The sequence below is a fragment of the Anthonomus grandis genome, chromosome 11 (assembly GCF_022605725.1).
Source record: "Anthonomus grandis grandis chromosome 11, icAntGran1.3, whole genome shotgun sequence".
Classification (NCBI taxonomy): Eukaryota; Metazoa; Arthropoda; class Insecta; order Coleoptera; family Curculionidae; genus Anthonomus; species Anthonomus grandis.
This window is the reverse complement of record NC_065556.1, coordinates 17,694,883-17,715,099: the sequence shown is the minus strand read 5'-3', so window position 1 is coordinate 17,715,099 and position 20,217 is coordinate 17,694,883. Positions and strand designations below refer to the sequence as shown.

Here is a 20,217-nt window from a genome sequence, read left to right as displayed (position 1 = left end):
TGAAGTAATTTTAGGTTGGAAAGTTGTCCCCCTTGACAAACCTTTTGATGTATTTCGGCGTTTTTTTTTCAACAGTGATTTTCGATAAATCCGTGGTGGGAAGTTTTCAAATGAACACCCAGTATATCCTTTAGCATTTGGTGGAAAAGCTAACTCAAAACATCCAGCTAGATTTTTTTTTATCAAAATTAAACCTTCGTGGTTTTAAGACATGAACCAAAACTGGCATTGAAAAAAAGACACCTAGCTAGCCTTCTTCATAATCCTTCTATTTAATCTTCCTAGCATTCCATTTTAGTCAGAAGTATTGGGGTTTGTCTTTTGGTATAAAATACCATATTTTTTTAAGTAAATTTTTAAATTCTCTATTATAAAATTATCCATAATTGTTTAACTTTAAACTTCAATATTGATTCAGAAAAAGGTATGCCAAAAGAAGACAGATATCTTAGATGACCATGGTACTATTGGATGACTCTAAGGCTTTTGATAAACTAAAGCATAAATTTATATCAGACATGTTAACCTTCAACTGGTATGGCGGAAAAAAATCACGTTCCAAGTATGGGGGGGTCAAATTAGACCTTTCGATTTTTTTTAAACTAAAACAAAAACAAATTTTAAAATATGAAAATAATAATATATTAACAACTCTGAGGCCATATAAACCAAAAAAATTGCACTTAAAATAAAGCTAGACTAAAAAAATATAAGGCAGTGTTGCCACCTGCAATAGTTTTTCTTTAATAAAATTTTTTATTTTGGATAGGGTCAAAATTGACCCACCATACCAGTTAAGGGTTAAGATATCCATGTCTTAGAGAACTTATTAGTGAATAATGACTAAATATATTCAATGAGAATTAATGGACAGCTAATCTCCCTTTTAATTAAGTCGTACCTCAAGGGTAAATTGCGTTCAAATCTTGCATTCTATTTAATTTATATTTCTGGGAAAATTAAGAAGGCTCTCAATAAATTATGCTAACCTTAAATCTGATCCAAATGAGTGTCTGGTTTTTCCTCTTAGTAATATGTAATGTGGAGACATGTATGACAAAGTTTAAATTAATGCTGATGTTGTAGTGCTATGGATTAAAATCTTGGAATATTATTAAATGTAAAGCTTATATAGATTTTGTCGTGATGTTAACTAATAAAAAGCTCAAACTAATTTAGTTATTGACTAGAAAATATTTTATGCAATTATTTTGGATCTCTTTTGCTTAATCATATTTATATCGTATATTTCATAAACTCTTTAAAATTGATTGAAATTTTATTTATTGCAACCAGAATTACAGCGTAAGGTTAATAAATGGCTAAAAAAGTTGTATCGAGAAAGTAAGCCTGCTATAACTTTGCAATTTTAATTTACTTTGCAACCTATAATAAAGTTATTTTCAAATAAAACCTTACTCTAATGAAAAAAAAATCATATAAACGATAAAAAAAGAACATGAATGTGTTATCAAATTAAACCCTTTTTATCTACTAAATTTTCCGAATAAGCAATGCTATCTTGTACACTGCCATCCAGACACCATTCGCTATAATATAAACGTTACAGCCGTGTTAATAGTATAATGAAGACGATGAATAAGGCAAGTTAAGACACTTATACGAACACTAGGCGGGCGTAAAAGTATATGGCACTTTGAGAATCCAGATGGCTCTTTTAGTAGGATATATTTGCTAACTCGGCTTTACTAGATAATTCTAAAGGAAGACCTAATATTTACTTTTTCGGATAATTTGTCACTATTTAAACACTTTGTATTGCTCATATCAATTAGTAAAAATTGTTTCAGGTTCATCAAACAGTTCTGAAGAAGGGCCCTCATCCACGTCAAAACCATCAGACAAACAAATGCCTAACACAACACCGAAAATTATAAGAACCATCAACGGTACCGAGCTGAACACCAACAACATCATTCTGCTCAGAAGCACCAAGTCTTTGGAGGGCGGTCACATATTGCTCAGAACTGATAATCTGGTGAAGAACAATATTTTATTGGATGACGGGGGAGAGTCCAAAATTGGGCAAATTATATTGCAGCCCAATAATGAGTTCAAAAAAGGCGTGTACTTGCAGGGTGTCAAGAGATTGGGTAAGTGTTATCATTAGTAGGATTTATGCAGTAATTTAAATAATGATACGATTAACAAGAATAAATCATTCATTATATTGCCCTTATTAGTATATATTGTTTTATTTGAAGAAATATAAAACAACTTAACACGCTTGCGAATACTATTTCCAATATTTGGTAAAATACGTGAATTTATGTACTATATTAGTCATAAGTTCCTCATTGGATTAGGAAGTAGAACTTTGTTTCGTGAGTGCATCATTGTGATAATTTTAATTAAGTCTTAAGGTTTTAATAATTAGGTTTCACAACTTTTATCAAATCCCAGTTTTTTTAATATCCTAATTAATGTTTTTGCATCTCTAGCATTTTTACTCTCAAGTCAGTAAAAAAAAGGTTATGCAAAAGTGGCCTAAGCCACATACGAAATCTTATTTTTCAAAAAAAAATTTCCAAAAACTATGTTTAATATTCCACCACTTACCTAAATAAAAATAAATTAAGAATTTCTTACAATCGCCTCTAATAATTTCGTAATTAATCTTCAAAAAATTTCATTATTTTCATTTGCGAATTTCTCCATAAAAAATATTTTTGACTTGGGCCACTTTTGCCCTAAACGCCTCATTTAAAAAAATTACTTTATCGTCAATAGATTAATAATCATATATAAGATAAAATGGAATGGCCTCTAGATCGACCTGGAAGTTATCTAAGGTCACGACTTTGGGAAGCACTTCCGGCACCATACCACTAAATTCAAAGAAAATTCCAAAGTGATGGGAAAACGTAGAGTCAATAACGCCAGTTTTTAAAATATTTAGCTGATTAGTAAAAACAAGGTCGATAATAGAGCTGGTTCTATTAAAAATACGAGTCGGCCCAACTGTCACCTGCTTTAGATTAAAAGTCTCACACAAAGATATTAATTGGCGTGCATGGTTGTCATAAGCTTTTGAAACATCACTATTAAAGTCTCCGAGGCAGGTTATATGGTTAAAATTAAAAAACATATCAATTAGTGTCTCCTCTAATGTTAAGAAAAAATTTTGAATATTAGAATTTCGAGGTCTATAAATTATTCCAAAAATATACGGTTCACCATCAATATTAATTTTTAACCAAAGGCTTTCTAAAAATTCATACATTTCAGACAAAAGAATTTTATAAGTTAATCTGCTCTGAACAAAGGCAACAATACCGCCACCTCTATAATTTTGTCGATCATTTCTTATTAGTTGGTAATTAGGGATATGTACAGCATTACTATCAATATCGCGAGTTAGCCATGACTCTGTAATTGCAATAAGGTTAAAATCTTTTGAACAGTATTCCGCAGAAAAATTATCAACATGAGCCAACAGCGACCTACAGTTTATATGTGAACCTTTACTAAGGACATCAATTAATGTATATATTAGAACCCGTGTAAATAAGTAAAAACAAAAACAAAAAAAAAATTAAAATTAAATAGTGCGTTTGAAGAGAGGTTATGAAAAAAAAACTATATGTATCAAAGATTATAAAAAAAAAGAGTTAAAAGAAAAAAAAAGTAACTAAGAAAGTTAAGAAGTAAGTTTGTCGCAAACTTATCAAAAAAAAAAGAGTTTTGAGTAACCAAATAATTACGAAAGTACCTGTCATTTTATTCACATGTATTAGTTCTCTTCACGACTATTTTTTAGCCCCACTTCGTTCAGAAATTCAAATCTCGTTCAGAACTCACGCAATGAACGAAACCATCACTTGCTCTGACATAAATGTTGCCATATGACACCCACGCACATTTGTTTGAAAAAAGGTCCGTTGCTTGATTTAATAAAGTCAGTCCTGTCTTAGTCAGATCTTCTTTAATGAAAACACCAGTATTTTTAAGCATTTTTCTATTTTTAAGTACCGCCGATCGAACATCATCACTTGAAAACCGCACAAGCACTGCTGGCGGTTTACTGCCAGGAATTTTTTGCAGAATTCTGTAGCATTTCTTTAATTCGGTGGTATTGATATGTAAATTAAGTTTATAATTTAGCAGGGATAATACATTTTTTCGGATGTTTTCGTGTTGTTCAGTTTTTAAACAAAAAATTCGAATATTGTTGCTGCGCATGATTTGTTCTTGATTCTCTATCTGGGACCGGAGTTGATTGTTTTCGTCCTGTAGCTGACGTAATCCAGTTTTTAGGGTTGATATTTCTTTGTTTTGGGATTCGAGCTGTTTTTCGAACTTCTCTCGTATTAATGCTGCTACTTTTTCTGCAACATCCGATAGAAATTTATCGTGAAAAACACTAGAGATAATGAATTAAAATTTGTCCTTATTGGTATATCTCACACATTCTGACAATATCTGTTTTAAAAATTATCAAATTATAAGACAGGATCAGGTCTGCATTATTTCGAAATTATCTTTAAAAAAACCAAACAATTTATTAAACATATTTGGATTAAGTAATCTTTATCGGCCACCCTCTTTGGTTCTAAATTTATTTACTGACTTTCGGAAAAATTTGCTGATAGATTAAATATAAATATATATTAATAATAAATTTAATTTGCATCTGTAAAAAATTTTACATAAGCGTATCAATATATATAGTTCTTCTTAACAAATGCTTAAACCTACTAAATGCAGAAAGGAGCTGGAAAACATTAAAAATTGTTCGAGTACATCTAATAAAATACTTAAAATTACTTAATATCTAAAATACCTCATAATATTGCATATAGTTGCCGCAAAAGGAATTATGTAAGTGTTATGATTATGAAGGATGATTCAGAAGTTTTAATTTTCTCTTGAAATCTTTAGATTATGTACGTCCATTCTATATTGGATTCTGCTTGTAAAATATGAAGAAGTTTTAGTCTTTATAATTTTATGACAAAAACCTAAAAAATGCACTACGTTTTAAAAACTAAATTGTAAAATTCTCTAACTTTCTTCATATCCAACCGTTTTGCATCCATCAGTTTGCGCGAGACAGGTTGGTGTTTTTTTATTTTATAAATAAATCTTAGGCATGACTTTTGAGCTTTTTGAATCCTAGCCTCATTGTCTTGGATCAGACACGGGCCATATACTACATCACAGTAATTGAAGAAGCTAAGAACCAAAATGTCTGTTTGTTTTACTGTTTGTATATGTCGATGTGGATAGAGAAGTTTTCATGAAAAATAAGCTCTCTTAATGAAAAGATCAACGTGCTCGCCAGATCTTAGTTCCAAATTCTTAGAACAAACCGAAACATGAATTGTTACATTCATCCTTGTGCTAAGCTTCGACTTATTTTTACAAAAATATAAAACTGCTGGTTTTATCGGATTTACACTTACATTTTTTTTTAGAAATTTCTACTAAACGCTCCAAACCATCTTCAATTGTTTGTTTTGCATGTATCCAATCTTAAGGAAAAAATTAATATCTATTTTAAGTGTTATTGGCGTATTGATCTAATTTACACTTATTTAGGGCTTTAGTGATGTTACACGTATAAATCGAAAACAGAATGAGATAAAATGGCACCTCGTGGACACACTCTTAATTATAGAGTATTGGAGTATCCCGATGATATTGCAACAAACTGTAATCTTCTATGCAAATAATTTTTCATCATACGTACTGATTGTTTGGAGAATCCTATGTATAAAAGGATTGCTAAAAGCATATGGTTGATGGTATCGAAAGCCTTAGATTAATCTAGAAGGACCAAAGCAGTAGTTTTTCCAGCATGGTTTTTCCTCAATATGTCATCCGTGATGTTAGCAAGGGCAGAAATGCAGCTATACCGCGGTTTGAATCCTGCTTGATGTTCTGGTAAAATTTGATAAACTTTTAAGTGTTCCCTTATTTGCGTACTTACCCATTATTTTGTCAAGAACTTTGGAGGGGCATGGTAAAATACTTACTGGTATTAAGTGATTAAATTCCTTTGGCAAAGGTTGTACTTTCTCTATTTTCCAGTCTGTAGGGAAAACGGCTTCTAGCAAACATGTATTTATTGTAGTATTTTTGAGCAACACATTCTTAGCATTTAATAATTTAATCAAATCCGCGTCAAATACCAAAGATTTTAATGAATACAATTGATTTTTAACCTCATCAACATCGACGGTACGAAAGGAAAAAAGTTTGTAAAATTATTTTTTTTTTAATTTTTTGGTAGAAGGATAAAAGATCTTCATGTGTTATTGTTGCAGAAACCGAATATTACATAAAGAAACTGTTAATATTTCTGTAGGATTATTTAGTTTATGTGGGATTAATTTAGACTTTTTAGAATTATTTATTATATCCAGGTTCTTAGGACGCTTTCAAATTGCGTTTTTGTAAGACCGAGTGCAAAATGCTAAGTAACGCTTTTTTTCTTGAGCTATTGCGACATTAGGTTTCGTAAATGTTTATAGTAGTTCCAATGAGCTGGGCTTTTAAATGACTTAAATCTCGTATAGGCTCTCTCTTTTAACTTTATTATCTTCTCTATATTAAAATATATTTAACCCTGACAACAGAATTTCGTGCTTGCTTAGTGACTCTTTGTCACCATTTAATCTTAAACAAAGTATAGTTAAACAAGTATAGTCCCATTAGAGTAACACGTAGTGGTGCTACCCCAATAGATCTTATATTTTATAATCCGGATCTGGTCAATGAGTTTGGAATATGAGATAAATAGAGTTAAATATCGGACGAGTTTATTATAATTTATATTTATCCCCTGTTGACCTAAATCCCTATTGACTTAATTATTTCAGATACAAAAAGCCATAGTAACCGTAGATTGCAGACAATATACGCCTAATGCAAAAGCTTCATACCAATGTTCTAAATAAATATAGATATATCAGAAATTAGACAGACTGGAATTACTGCAAGCAATTATATCATTTTACTACCACGGACATACGATCAGAAAATAAAGCCTATTTAAATGCTAAATTCCAAAATACACACGAAATTTATTCATTGAAAAGAGTGAATGGATTAAGTAAATATTTTGTTGATATTTTCAAAAATTCTTTTAAACCTTGATCCAGACTTGATTTACTTCCATTATAATAATCGGTAGGCCAAAACTACCTTTGAGTCCCTTATGTCGAAAGATATTATGCTTAAATTCTTTTTAATATAAAGGGTAAAGCTTTTGGTAATGATGAATTTAATATGAATTTAATAGTACTAACCTTCCTTATAATACTGAGACCGCTTACACACATCTTAAATCTTTGTATTAAAACCTTATATTTTTCTCTTAAGTGGAAAGCAGCTAATGTTGTTGCACTTTCTAAAATTAGTAATCCAAGCGACTTTAAACATTTACATTTAATTTCTATATTACCAATTCTTTCTAAAGATTTAGAACGAATAATTGAAACCCAAATTGAAAAACAGTGTGGTTTTAGAAAAAATCATAGCTGTGAAACACCATCGGCTTGTGTAACTGATGATATCCTTAAGAATCCAGATAAAAGTTTAATAAATATTTTGGTGTTGTTGGATTGCACTAAGGCGTTTGATATTGTCCATGAAATCTTAATATCTATTTTACACTATTTTACAGTTTTTTCTAATAGAATACAACAGATTTCTATGGATGGCATGGTATCTCGCATCTTGATGTGATTACAGATATACCTCAGGGGAGTATACTCTATATCTTATATAATTCTCTAAATTAATAAAATGCTTTAACAATCCTATGTACATAGACGATACTCAAGCGTATTTTTTAAACCCTCTCAAATTTTGGAAGTCAATGCTCAAATTACTTATGATTTAGAAAATCTATTTCAAGCACCTACTAACCTTATACTATTAAACTTAAAATGAATCCTTCAAAATTGGCAATTATAATTTATTGTCAATAAAAAAGTCTGAGTGCTGAATATTTAGGCTTGATTATTGCCAGTAAAATGAGGTATAAAACACATGACGTAAAAATAAACTTAAAATCAGTTATTAGTGACTAATAGGAACTATCTAAATCAAGATACGAAAAACAATTTATGCGAAAACTTTCACCTTTTAATTGCTGTGATAATATCTACAGATTCTAGTTAGATTTTTTGGAATTCATGTTTACATTTATTTTTGGAATACGGCGTAGAGAGAGAATTTCTAATGAACTAAAGGAAGTAAATTAGCTAAATATATGAAACAGAGAAATTTTACATTTTTTAATCAAACTATTAAAATGCAAAACATTACTCTACTTAGCTAAATTATTATTATCATTATTATTATTATTAAAAATATTATTAAATATCTGAGTCTGCCAGTAGTTTACGTACCAACAGTAATAGAGACTTGCATCTTCACCGATATTCACTTAATCTTTTAAGTAATCAATATATTGTTTACTCTTTTAACTTTACAGGTACGACCACCCCAATATTACTCTTAAGCAGTGGTGATAATGGAGGTGGTCACTTGATCATTCATACTACCCCAGATCAAGCCACCGCTACTCCTCAACGTACTCAAGATGGAGGTGAGAGTGCTATGCTTAAGGGAACCAATCAAGCTCTTGACTTGATTACTGATATCGATGCTGGATGCAGTAGCGCCAATGGAAGAGGGACGTCGACTCCAATTGGTTCAGGTGAGTTTTGAGTATCAACAAATAAGAAAACGTATTCGTTTATCTCCAAATAGAGACATAAAAGTAGCATAATAATAAAATCTACTTTACATCCATAGATCCGTCTATCCTTGGCAATTCGCTCAAATTCGCTCGGTATATCCTGGCGAATTCTTCGGAGAACTTTTGCATCTTGCCAAAATGAGGGCCATAAATACCGAAAAGGGAATTATTGGTTCCACTATATTAACATAAAAGTGCTCTCAGTCGATCGGAAGGAAAAACATTTATTGCAAGCGGGTCCTTTTATTAAATCCCGACATCTATCAGATTGCCCATAACGAGGGATTTAGTTAGCCGACTAGGCGTCTTCTCAGTGCACCTAAGTGCATTTAGGAGCCTCGCGCGTCTTTTAAAATTGGAAAATACCAGGGCAAATCCAAAAATTGAAGCAGATTGTTTCATAGAAACGAATAGTATTCAAGGGGCAACTATTCAAATATGTTAATATTTGTAAGGTTTTATATTATAGTATGCAGCCTAAAATAAAATAATATACCTTTGCTCTGCGACCCTTACTCAATTTTCCTCTTTTTATACTGCAAAAATTTGTTATTTTTATGGCAACAAAAGGCTTTTTTATTTTAAGCCTCTGCTGGGAATACATCATACTTTTTCAATTTATTCTCAGGCTTTTAGGCTGGGGTTTTAATTTTTTAATAGAAAAGGGAGTTATTTGGGTCATTAGTTAAACTCGAATGTAAATGAGCAGAAGCGAGGGAAAGTAACATCAGTGTTGTATAAGTATTAACATGCCCTAAACAGATTTCTGAGCAAGTGAGCGCTTGCCTTTGGACATGTCGATAGATCAAAGAAAATTGGATATTCTGATGTATTTTAGATACTTATCTACTAGTTTTACATAATGTTGAATAATCAATAGAATACTAAACCCGATCAAGTGATTTAAGCGAATGTGAATAAATATTTACTGTTGCTCCTTTACCTAATCTCGACCTTTCGTATGATGTCGAGTTCATCGAGTTCATCGAGAGACTCTTTTTGAGCTCACTAAACTTTGTTTTATTGTATATGAATAGTTTTTTTAAGCCTCCACCAGAAATGCATATTTTTCAAATTAATGCTTTTAAGCGATATTTTTTTCAGATAAAGAATTTATTTAAGTTATTAGCTAAGCTTGAATAAAAGCAAGTACGAGCGAGCAATACAACATCAGTTTTCCAATTGTTTATGCAATATTAACGGATTTCTGAGCAAGCGAACAACGTTCTTGCTCGTGTTTAATGATGTCGGCACATTAAAGAAAATTGCCTATATAGTGTTGATTTTATTTGTTGACAGTTTAGTAGGTAACATGTAACTATTTGCTAGATATAGAATAAACCTGAACATGTGCTTGCTAGTAGTAATATCAAGTAAATGAAAACAAATATTCAATCTTGCTTGCTCATTTGATCTAGAACTTTCTAAAGGCTGTATCCAGACTAGGTGAGTGAACCAAAACGACCAAAAGTCAGAATATCAGAAAGTAAGCTCACTTAATCTTGATCCTGCGTATGATGTCAAGTTGACCAAGTGAAAAAGAGCTTAAACAAATTTGCACTTAACTTAATGTAAAACATAGGCTTACTTTACGCCTCTCTTCAATTTTCTCTTTTGGAGCTAAGTATCCTCTTTGAGACCTTTACTAGAAATGCTCATTTTTTTAATTTTCGTGTAAGCTTTTAGGCGATGATTTATATCTTTCATTCGAAATGGAAGATCATTTGAATCAAGGTTAGGCTTGAACGAAAGTGAGTAGGAATGAGAAAAAATAACATCAGCTTTTTTTACAAATGTTTACACGATGTTCTAAGCAGGATGTTCTGAACAGATTTCTAAGTGAGCGACTAATTTGCTCTTGTTTAAGAATGTCGGCACATTAAAGAAAATTGGCTTTGTGGTGTTGAGCCTAGTTTGTTTTACTATTTAATATAATCTTAAGTGAATGTGAATGTTAACAAATATTCAGTCTTGCTTGCTTACTTGGTTTAAATCTTTCTTAAGGCAATTTTTAGACTAAACTTTTAAAAAGGGAACATGAATAACCAAGGGTATACGAACTTGATCATGTACTTGCAAACAAGAGCAATCTGAAGCGAATGTGAACAAATATTCGCTCTTACTCGCAAACTTAAGTTTACTTAAAGCATCGTCCAGGCTTGTGACCAAGTAGAATCGATTGAAACATTTATGCAAGAAATTAGTAGCACTTTTAAATACATGATATTCAGTTATTATTCGGACTGTAGTTCTCCATTTTCATGTTTATTTTTCAAGGAATTACTATACGTGCACCATACCAAAATTTGCTGAGTTTTATATTTTATTGACATATTTTTATTCCTGCTCACTTACTTGTTCTGGATGTTATTTAGGATTAGTAGCTTACATTAAAGTTTCTCACTTTAATTTTTGGTGAGTTTGTGAATGGTAATAATGATGGAAAGTAACAAATTAAATCGCTTATTTTATTGTTTTTTTTATTTAAGGGTGATGTTGATTTGGTAAATCAAATAAAGCTTATAAAATATTTCGTTAAACTGGACATTTCTTACGAATCCACTTTAGGATTATCCTAAATAAGTCTGGAACAAGGATTTTCTTGGAACAAGCGTTTATTTTGCTTACACTAAATTATTTTCAATGAGGTATCGGCACATCAAAGAAAATTCGTTCTAGTGCTTTAGTCTAGTGGAGATATTAAATTCATAATTTCACTTTATTTTCTTATTACGAAACATGATGCTATTTGATAAGCTAGTTCATATACTGGCGCATAGTAATCTTAAGCAAATATGTAAAAATATTCCTCCAAGTCACTTTTTCCTACTCATTTGGTTTAAATCCTGCATTAAAGTAACTAATAAATTTGTTGAAATTCTCACTTTAATTTCTATGGATGCTATTAGGATATAGAGTAAATCTTTTTTACCTTTACTTCTACAAGTAAATTCAAGACTATTTGCACAATATTACCTGTTTATGGGTGCTGGCAAATATTTGAAATTGGGAAATATAATAATGATTCATATTTTTTAAATTGAATTGCTTTGACGATTACAATATAAGTAGATTATCATAGAACACCATTTTTTACAAATAAACCTTTAGTTGATATATATTTAGAGCAAAAAGCCTAAAAAAAAAGATATCGTTGTTGATTTTTTATACATTTTAGAAACTGCTATCTAAATTAGGATTAATAGCGTTTACTAAATAATTTTGACTTTACTTAATGGTGAATCTGGGTTATCAGTACCTTGATGATGATAATGACGTAAATGTAGCTATATTGCAGTGATTGTTAATAAATAAATAATTTTTTTCTTTATGCCCCATTTTGTTGATAATTCTCAAATCGCTTAAGCCTATAATTGGCAATTAGAAAGAGTTTATTTAAAAAAACGGAACAAATTAAACATGTTTGCTTTTGTTTTTAAATCCTGAACATCGAAATAAACGTATATATGACAAACTCAACATTGCCAAATTCAAATTCAGGTCGGTACAGCTGAACAAATGTTGAATGTCCGAAGAATTGTCATAAATGGATAGTATTTTTTTTATTATTTTAAAACGTATTATTTTTTTAAAGAGAATATATTTTTTGTTGTTTTAAATTTGATTTTATAGAAGCATTGGGTTGTGTTTCATAAAATATTTACTTATGTCAAGTATGCTCACATAAAAATTGTTAAACGTCAAAAAAATCATTGACTATGACTCTCCAATGACCTTTCTTCAAATAAAGTTACCTCGTAAATTCCTATATGGTTGTTTCACCACCTCACTTTTCTAAACTATTTTAACTTTATGCTTATCTAGGTCACATCTTTATCATATACGAGTATTCGAAAATGAAATAAAATAGTCTGGCAGTAGTAACTGCTGATGTCAGATAATGTTATGTAAACTTACAGTGGCTATTGAATAATTTTGCATTTATCTAAATACGAATCCAAGGAACGATAATAAGGTTAAACCAACGCTGTTGCCAAATAAGACAGCAAACTTACATAAAAAGTAATATGCTTTTTCAAATTCCTCTTAAAATCAGATAAGTGCTGCAATTTGTTGTCAGATGTTATAGTAAATTCTTATAGAATCTTAATAAATTAGGGGTTTTTATGTTTTAAATTTACGCTTTATCCTAAAACTCATTTAACATAATATTTTAGGTTAAATAGAGAGTCATTTAGTTCCTTGATAACTTAACAATAATTTGTTCTTCGATATTAATAAATCATTCATTTTCTTTATTAGTATTTGATTAGTTATATATTGTCCTTAATCTTAAAGAAATAATTTCGAATTCATCAATCAGGTACATAAAGTGTAATATTTAAAAGAAGAAATTCATGATACCACATGACTTGATTCATCAGGTCCAGTGCTTTACAGCTCATCTATGAAGCTCTCTTTGTTTCATATATCTAACGAATATTGTATTATTTTAAGGATTTTTTATTATTGTGCCAACTTGACCTAATTATCTTTTTCAGATTTTGATTTTAACATATCGCATTCTACAGAAAAAACTTCTACCAATATTCATTCTTAATTGAACTTCAAGGTATTGTAAATTTGTCTAATGAGTAAATAGATGCTGGACTTACACAGAGAAATAAAATTACTAAGGGAATATGAGATAAATTATTAATAATATATAGCTAGGCTTCATACCTATTTAAGTTATGCGCTTATCGGACTTTTTTGCTTACAGCCTAAATCCTTATCGCTTTATCCTCAAGCTTGAAGTCATGATGATCTATTAGTGTTTTTATGCTATTATTTTATATTTTATTATATATTACATTTTTATTATCTACATTCTTACACATCTAGTGTATTTTTGAGGATGTAAATTTTTAATAGGGAACGTCAGCAATTTAAAGCAATATTTTTAATTAAATTGATTTTGGAATACGAAAAAAAAATCAATTAGTTTCTATTTAAAAATCTATGACTGGATTTGGTTTTTTTTTACAAATACATACGTTTTCAAATTTATAAAATTCTACATTTAAAAAAAAATACAAGTCACAAGAGTTTAGAAACAGTCTATTTTAACGTTTAAAAAGGGTTTATAATATAACTCCTTTTAGCGTAAGTTCCAGCCACTTATTCCAATCATTATCCATGGATAAAACCAAAATTTTGAAAAAGCGATTAATTTCAATGATAGACGGTATTTAAATCATGACGATTTTTTTCAATTTCATGTCTATCAAAATGCTCCTTTAAATTAAAAATAGAGTTTATATAACAGTACTGAAGGGATCACTGAAATTTGATAGTTATAAGCCTCTCTAAGTCCCTTCCAAATTCATTCGTTTCTATTCAAAAAACGAATTAATGCTTGAAAAGATGTACGTTTTATATTTATTGGAAAAAGTACACCTAATGATACATAAAATCTATATAGAGATATGTAATTAAAAAAATTGATGATTTTAACTGTTGATGTTGTCCATAAAAATATAGTGGAATTCGATTAAAATAACATTAAACGATTTATTTAAATACTATCTGGAATGTAATTAAGAAAAAATATTTACTCCGAATCATATACATATTATGAATACATATAAAAGGGAAAACACTTAAAACACAAAGTATTTGTGGACAACACTTCGTACTAGATAAACAACACATAAATAAAAACTACCTAAATCTAAAAAGTAAGTAGCAAAGCTTTATGTTTTTTAAATTCCCTTTCATTTATAACTATATCCATATTTTTTTAAGCTAAATGTATATATCTATATTTATTTATATCTATTACACTTTTATTACTGATTTATCGGAAATTCTTGATCAGTAATGTCCTGAAAATTGTACGCAATATTATTACTGTCCATATCAATTTGCTTTAAGTTTTATTCTCTATAACTAGAGCTTCTGAATCAGTAGGCAATTATATAAAAAAACTTCTGGATTAACTAATTAGCCCCAACTTTTTTTTATTCTTATTTAAATAAATCAATTATATGTATTAATTATTATAACAGAATATTGTAATATTTTAAGGATTTTTTATTATTGTGCGAACTTGACCTATTTATCTTTTTTAGATTTTTATTTTACCATATCACATTCTACAGAAAAAACTTCTACCAATATTCATTCTTAATTTCTGACACAGAGAAATAAAATTACTAAGGGAATATGAGATAAACTATTAATAATATATAGGCTTCATACCCATTTAAGTTATGCGCTTATCGGACTATTTGGGCATGAGCATAAAGTCCTTATCGCATTATCCTCAAGCTGAAAGTCATTTTGAATTACTAGGCAACTACATAAAAAAACTCCTGGATTAACTAATTACCCCAACTTTTTTTATGCTTATTTAAATGAATCAATTATGTCATATTTCCTTCAAAGGTTCAGCAGCATTTATTTGCATATTACTTTTACCTGAGTTTCTCATGCTTGCAATGTGGCTTCGAAAATAAGTATTATATATTTTTCTTTCTTCCCTCGTAAGACTCAATATCTGCGCAACCACCTGACAATGATATAAAAACCTCATATCAATATATATATATAGAGGGAAAAGTCTATATTCTTCGAAGATTGGACCGCGATCAGCAAACGGCCGTTTCCGTCGATGGAGACGTTGACACAGCATTGTACTCGGATAATATCCATTTCGAGGGGCGTAATGTAACGTTCGGCTCTCACAAAAGGGATATTTCCCTATCGGACGTAACTCACCATTAAAATATTCAAATGGATTTTCTCGCTTTTTATTACTCTCGTATAGGAGCGAACGCTTGCCTTGATGATATTGGATACCATAGTCGATATTGCTTGGATTTTATATTTTTTTGATTGAGAAATAAAATTGAGGTTGCGATGAAGCTTAAAAAACTTTTCAAAACTCATTTTTATGATTGTTTATATGGAGTTTTTACGCCACCATAAAATAATGTCATTTACATTTTTGTTAAATACTGCAGAACTCATTGGCAGTTTAAAAGCGTTTCCGGAAATGAATAAAACATTTTAAAGGGCCTATATTTATTAGCTCCGACTACGATTGGGAATTTAATTTTTTTCTTAATTAGGTAAAAGTTAATTCATTAAAGTTTCGAAAATTGTTCAGGGAGTTTAAGAATATTTAAACGAAATAATCGGATTGAGTAATTTGTAACTTTGTGGCATAACTTAAATGGATACTATGCTGGAAAAGACTCTTTATAGTTCAATAAAAGCCAAACATATGTATAAAAGCCGGCTTTATTTTGCTCATTTTAATTTATAAGTAATAACAGCCAAAAAATGGGCCAATAAATAATATAAGTACCATAAAGTTAACAAAAGCAATAAAAAGCCGAGACAATGTTTCAAAATACCGTTTGCTCCCTTAGCTCCGCGCCATAAAGCATAAATATATAAAAATGTTACCCTTACTTTTTATATGGCTTCTATGCACTTCTACGTTATAAAATCCTTCTTCTGGTTGTATTTTTGAATATTCCATTAACTTTTTAAATAAAAATGTCGGTATTTCTCAAGAAACTAATTTAATGCTTATAGTTTTTATTTGAAAAGTTTATTGAGTGAAATAAAAATATATCTATGGGTAAAATTCAGACTTATCTATGTCTAACTCCATGCAAAAGAAAATAACAATATACAGGGTGTTTCACTAAGCATGTATTGCGGCTGTAACTCGATAACTGTTAGTTTGACCTAATTATAATTTGATGAAAATGGCTAAGAGAAAATGGTGGAAATTATTTTTAAGTTTGCTACTTAACCACTATGGAGCGTAATTGAAGGGTGAATAAGGCAATTCTAATTTTCTCCGGAAGATGTCAGCTTAAAGTACCTTTTTTTTTAACATAATTAGAATATTTTTCATAATTTTGGTTAAAGACTCACTGGCGTACTGACCATCATAAAACAAGGAAAGGCCAAGAAAGGTACGGGAAACTGTCTTTTTTAGTTTTTGACTTGTTACCGAATTAAAATTTTTTGACGATTAATACAGGTCTCTCGGCATTAACAATTATTGATTTTATTTTGTTTATTTAGCACCATCTTTCGCAGTTTATCTAGGACTAATCCAAGTTATGTAACAAAATTTCTAAAAATTATAAAGTTATTGTAATAAAAAGATAGTGCTTTTAGATTAGTAAGGCTTATAAGATTTTATTTTGGAAAGATGAATGTGACTTATCAGTTTTAAAAAGTCTTCCCTATTCAGCAGATGATATTAATTGATTAGTCTTTAATGGCAATATTAAATAGATGTTTTATAATAGATCTTTTCATGTTTATAGAATTGCTTTAATTAGGATTCCTGAACAAAAAAATCAAAAGAAACTGATTTTCTTATCGATTAATTGTTCCTAAAAATAATTATTTAGTTTCTGGGAGAATCTTCTTACCGAAGCATAGTATTTTAGTTTCAGTCTTTTGTGTGTTATCAGTCGGTCAAAGGAGTTTCTGCATAGACCTAGAGTATTTCTTTAGTCAAAGATGTGCCTTTACTTTGATTAAAAAAAAATCACGACTAGGGACTTAATGATTACTTATTTTTTAAAAATTAGTCTTTTATTTTCAGTCATAGCCATAAAAATGTTAAAGATTTAAGACGATTAATTTCTTTAAAAAAGCACACAAAAAATATTGAAGTTTTAGGATTGCAAGTAGTCAAAATTTGGAATTCAGTAGAGTAGAGTAAAAGTTAACAGTGTCAAAATTTAACACTAAGTATAACAAACATTTTTTTAATATGATAAATATTGATTTAAATAACAACCCAAGAAACTTGCCAAAAACTATGAGCCTTAACACGTTCACTGCCGGAGCTATATGTGCTTGTTTTCCCCAGCAGGCCATATGGATTTTTTTAAATTTTGTCCTACAGGCCAATGTGGCCATTAAATATAGTACTGCATAACTAAAGAAATTCTAGCGACAATGTTGAAAAATATCCCATAGAGCCTTCAAAAGTTGTTATTTTCCCTCACGGTCCTATAGAGCGAGTCGGCGCAAATGAATCTCCACTTCGATTTGGGACGCTCAGTCCGATACCGTGGTCCGCCTTTACTTGCGCTGACTTGTTTGTATTTTTAATTGTTCGTGGATTAGTTTGTTTACCCGCTCCATTCATTGTGCATGTTGTTGTGTAATATTTAAGATTTTATATTGTGTTTTGTTCTATTTGGAAGAATAATGTCTTATAAAAGAAAAAGATCACTAACTAATACTGAGTTAGAGGCTATAGCTACAAATATTGACTTGTCTGCTGAAGAATCGAATTTTGATTCAGGTAAAATTGTTTATTTTTTTTCATATTTTAGAGTTACTAGAACAGCTTTTTCTTGCAGATGATTCAATAAATGACCCTGATTTTGACAGTAATAATTGTACTTCCGATTCTGAATCTGAAGAAGAAATTTACGTCGATTCTTCAAAAGCAAATCTACGTCCAATCGGAAGTTTGCCGTCATCCATCCACGCTGAAGTAGAGACTGGGGCTCAGGCATCAAGTTTTCAACCCACAACACACACAACTGGAGCGTTACAATCAACATCTTCCGCTGAATTAGAAATTGATGGAGGGGGATACTAATACAACACGACGCATCCATGCCAGATAAGATTGGTGATGATATAATATGGACATTGCCAATGGGGAACCAGCCCAATCTTATCCGGTTTGCTGAGAATGAAGATGTAATTCCGGAATTTGCTGCCTTGATGCATCAATCAAATCCAGAAGACTTTTATTTCTCACTGATCGATGACGATTTTTTCGCATATGTGGCAGATGAAACAAATTTATATGTGACCCAAGCAATATGTACAAGAAATGATACATCCAGGCAATCACGATTACATGACTGGACGCCAACAGATAAGTTTGAATGAACACGATTTTTTGGTCTTGTTTCCTACATGGGTATTGTGAAAATACCAAGTATTTCATGTTATTGGAGCAAAGAAAAAATGTTCAAAATTGCAATGCCCACAGAATGCATGAGCTGTAATATATACAACCATTCAGAAACTGTTTGTATAGATGTTTCTTTAATTCCATTTAGAAGAAGACTTCTAATGAAGCAGTATATAAAAAACAAGCGCCACCGATATGGAATCTTAAGTTCTTCAAGTTATGTAGCAATGGCGGTTTCATATACAGCATGCAAATATGCAGGGAAAAATTTAGAACTAACGAAAACTACACCTACACATGTGGTAATGAACCTATGTCAGCCAATTGTAAACTGCGGCCGAACTATTGTCACCGTCAACTGGTACACTAATATGGAGCTGACTTCTAAACTATAAGAGAAGCAAACACACCTTCTAGGTACACTCAGAATAAACCGTAAGGGTTTACCTAAGGAAGTCGTTGACAAAAAACTAAAGATTGGTGAACACGTTATTAGAGAAAATGCACAAGGCATATCTGTTCTAAAATGGCGTGACAAGCGCGATGTCCTTTTATTGTCCATAAAACATTTAGACTCCATGGTACTCACGCAAAATCGCATAGGCAATTTCAAACATAAGCCATAATTGGTTGTAGAATACAACGCTGGAAAATCTGCCGTTGACTTGTCTGATGAAATGACAGCATATCAATCACCACTAGGGAAATCGTTGAAGTGGTACCGCAAATTAGCGTTTGAAATATTTTTGAATACTGCTTTAGTAATCGCTTGGATAATATACAAACAGGTGACGAAAGAAAATTTTCCAATTGTTGACTTTCGCAAACGGATAACCTATAAGTTATGTGAATCCTTTCCTGATAATAATGTTGAACCTGACCGTAGCCGATCGAGAGTTCTAGCCGTGACACTGGTTTCGTGGCGTCCAAATTGAAGCCGAGATTTGGTGGCGCACGCCGTACAGTGGAACGACTAAGTGGAGATACCGCGGGACTTAATATTTTACATTTTACAAGATAATATATTTTTTTATTATTACGTATTTTTAGGTATATGATAAATGTTTTAAATATTTTTTATTATTTATTTTATTGGAAAAATATACATAAACGGTGTTTCAAATTCGTCTACCCTCAAAATACGAAAATGGATAATTTACCCCAAAGTTGCACATTATTTACTTGTAAAAGAATATGTCATATAAAAAATATATATATTATATTTTATGTGGTTTTGAAGATTATTGAAAAAAAAAAAACAATTTTTCAAAAACTTATTCTTGACACTTTTGTGGCTTATCTTGGTTGCTATGGAAAAGTTTTTGCATTGCCGTATTACTTTTTCGTAAAAATGTAAATGCCGAAAACAAAATTAGGTAGGTACCTACGCCAAATTTTTGTTGCTTATTTAAAAAATCGAAAATTTTAATGATTCCGAAGATAATCAAAAAAAAAACAAAAAAAAAATTAAAACCATTTTAGTTTTTTCTGAGCTTAAACAGGAATGCAGCAAAAGGTAGGCATCATTCTAAATAAAATTAGGATTGTAAAATGTAAGTTAAAA

At 30.5% G+C, this 20,217-nt stretch overlaps 1 protein-coding gene across 5 annotated transcripts in view; it reads left to right on the top strand.

Moving 5' to 3' along the window:
* LOC126742310 (calmodulin-binding transcription activator 2) overlaps positions 1-20,217 on the top strand; it is a 999,827-nt gene that overhangs the window by 290,495 nt on the left and 689,115 nt on the right. For all 5 annotated transcript variants that reach the window (XM_050448959.1, XM_050448952.1, XM_050448953.1 and 2 more), the window contains exons 4-5: positions 1,812-2,114; positions 8,468-8,692. In XM_050448959.1, coding sequence (XP_050304916.1) covers positions 1,812-2,114; positions 8,468-8,692 — 528 coding nt within the window. The remainder of the gene's footprint in view (positions 1-1,811; positions 2,115-8,467; positions 8,693-20,217) is intronic.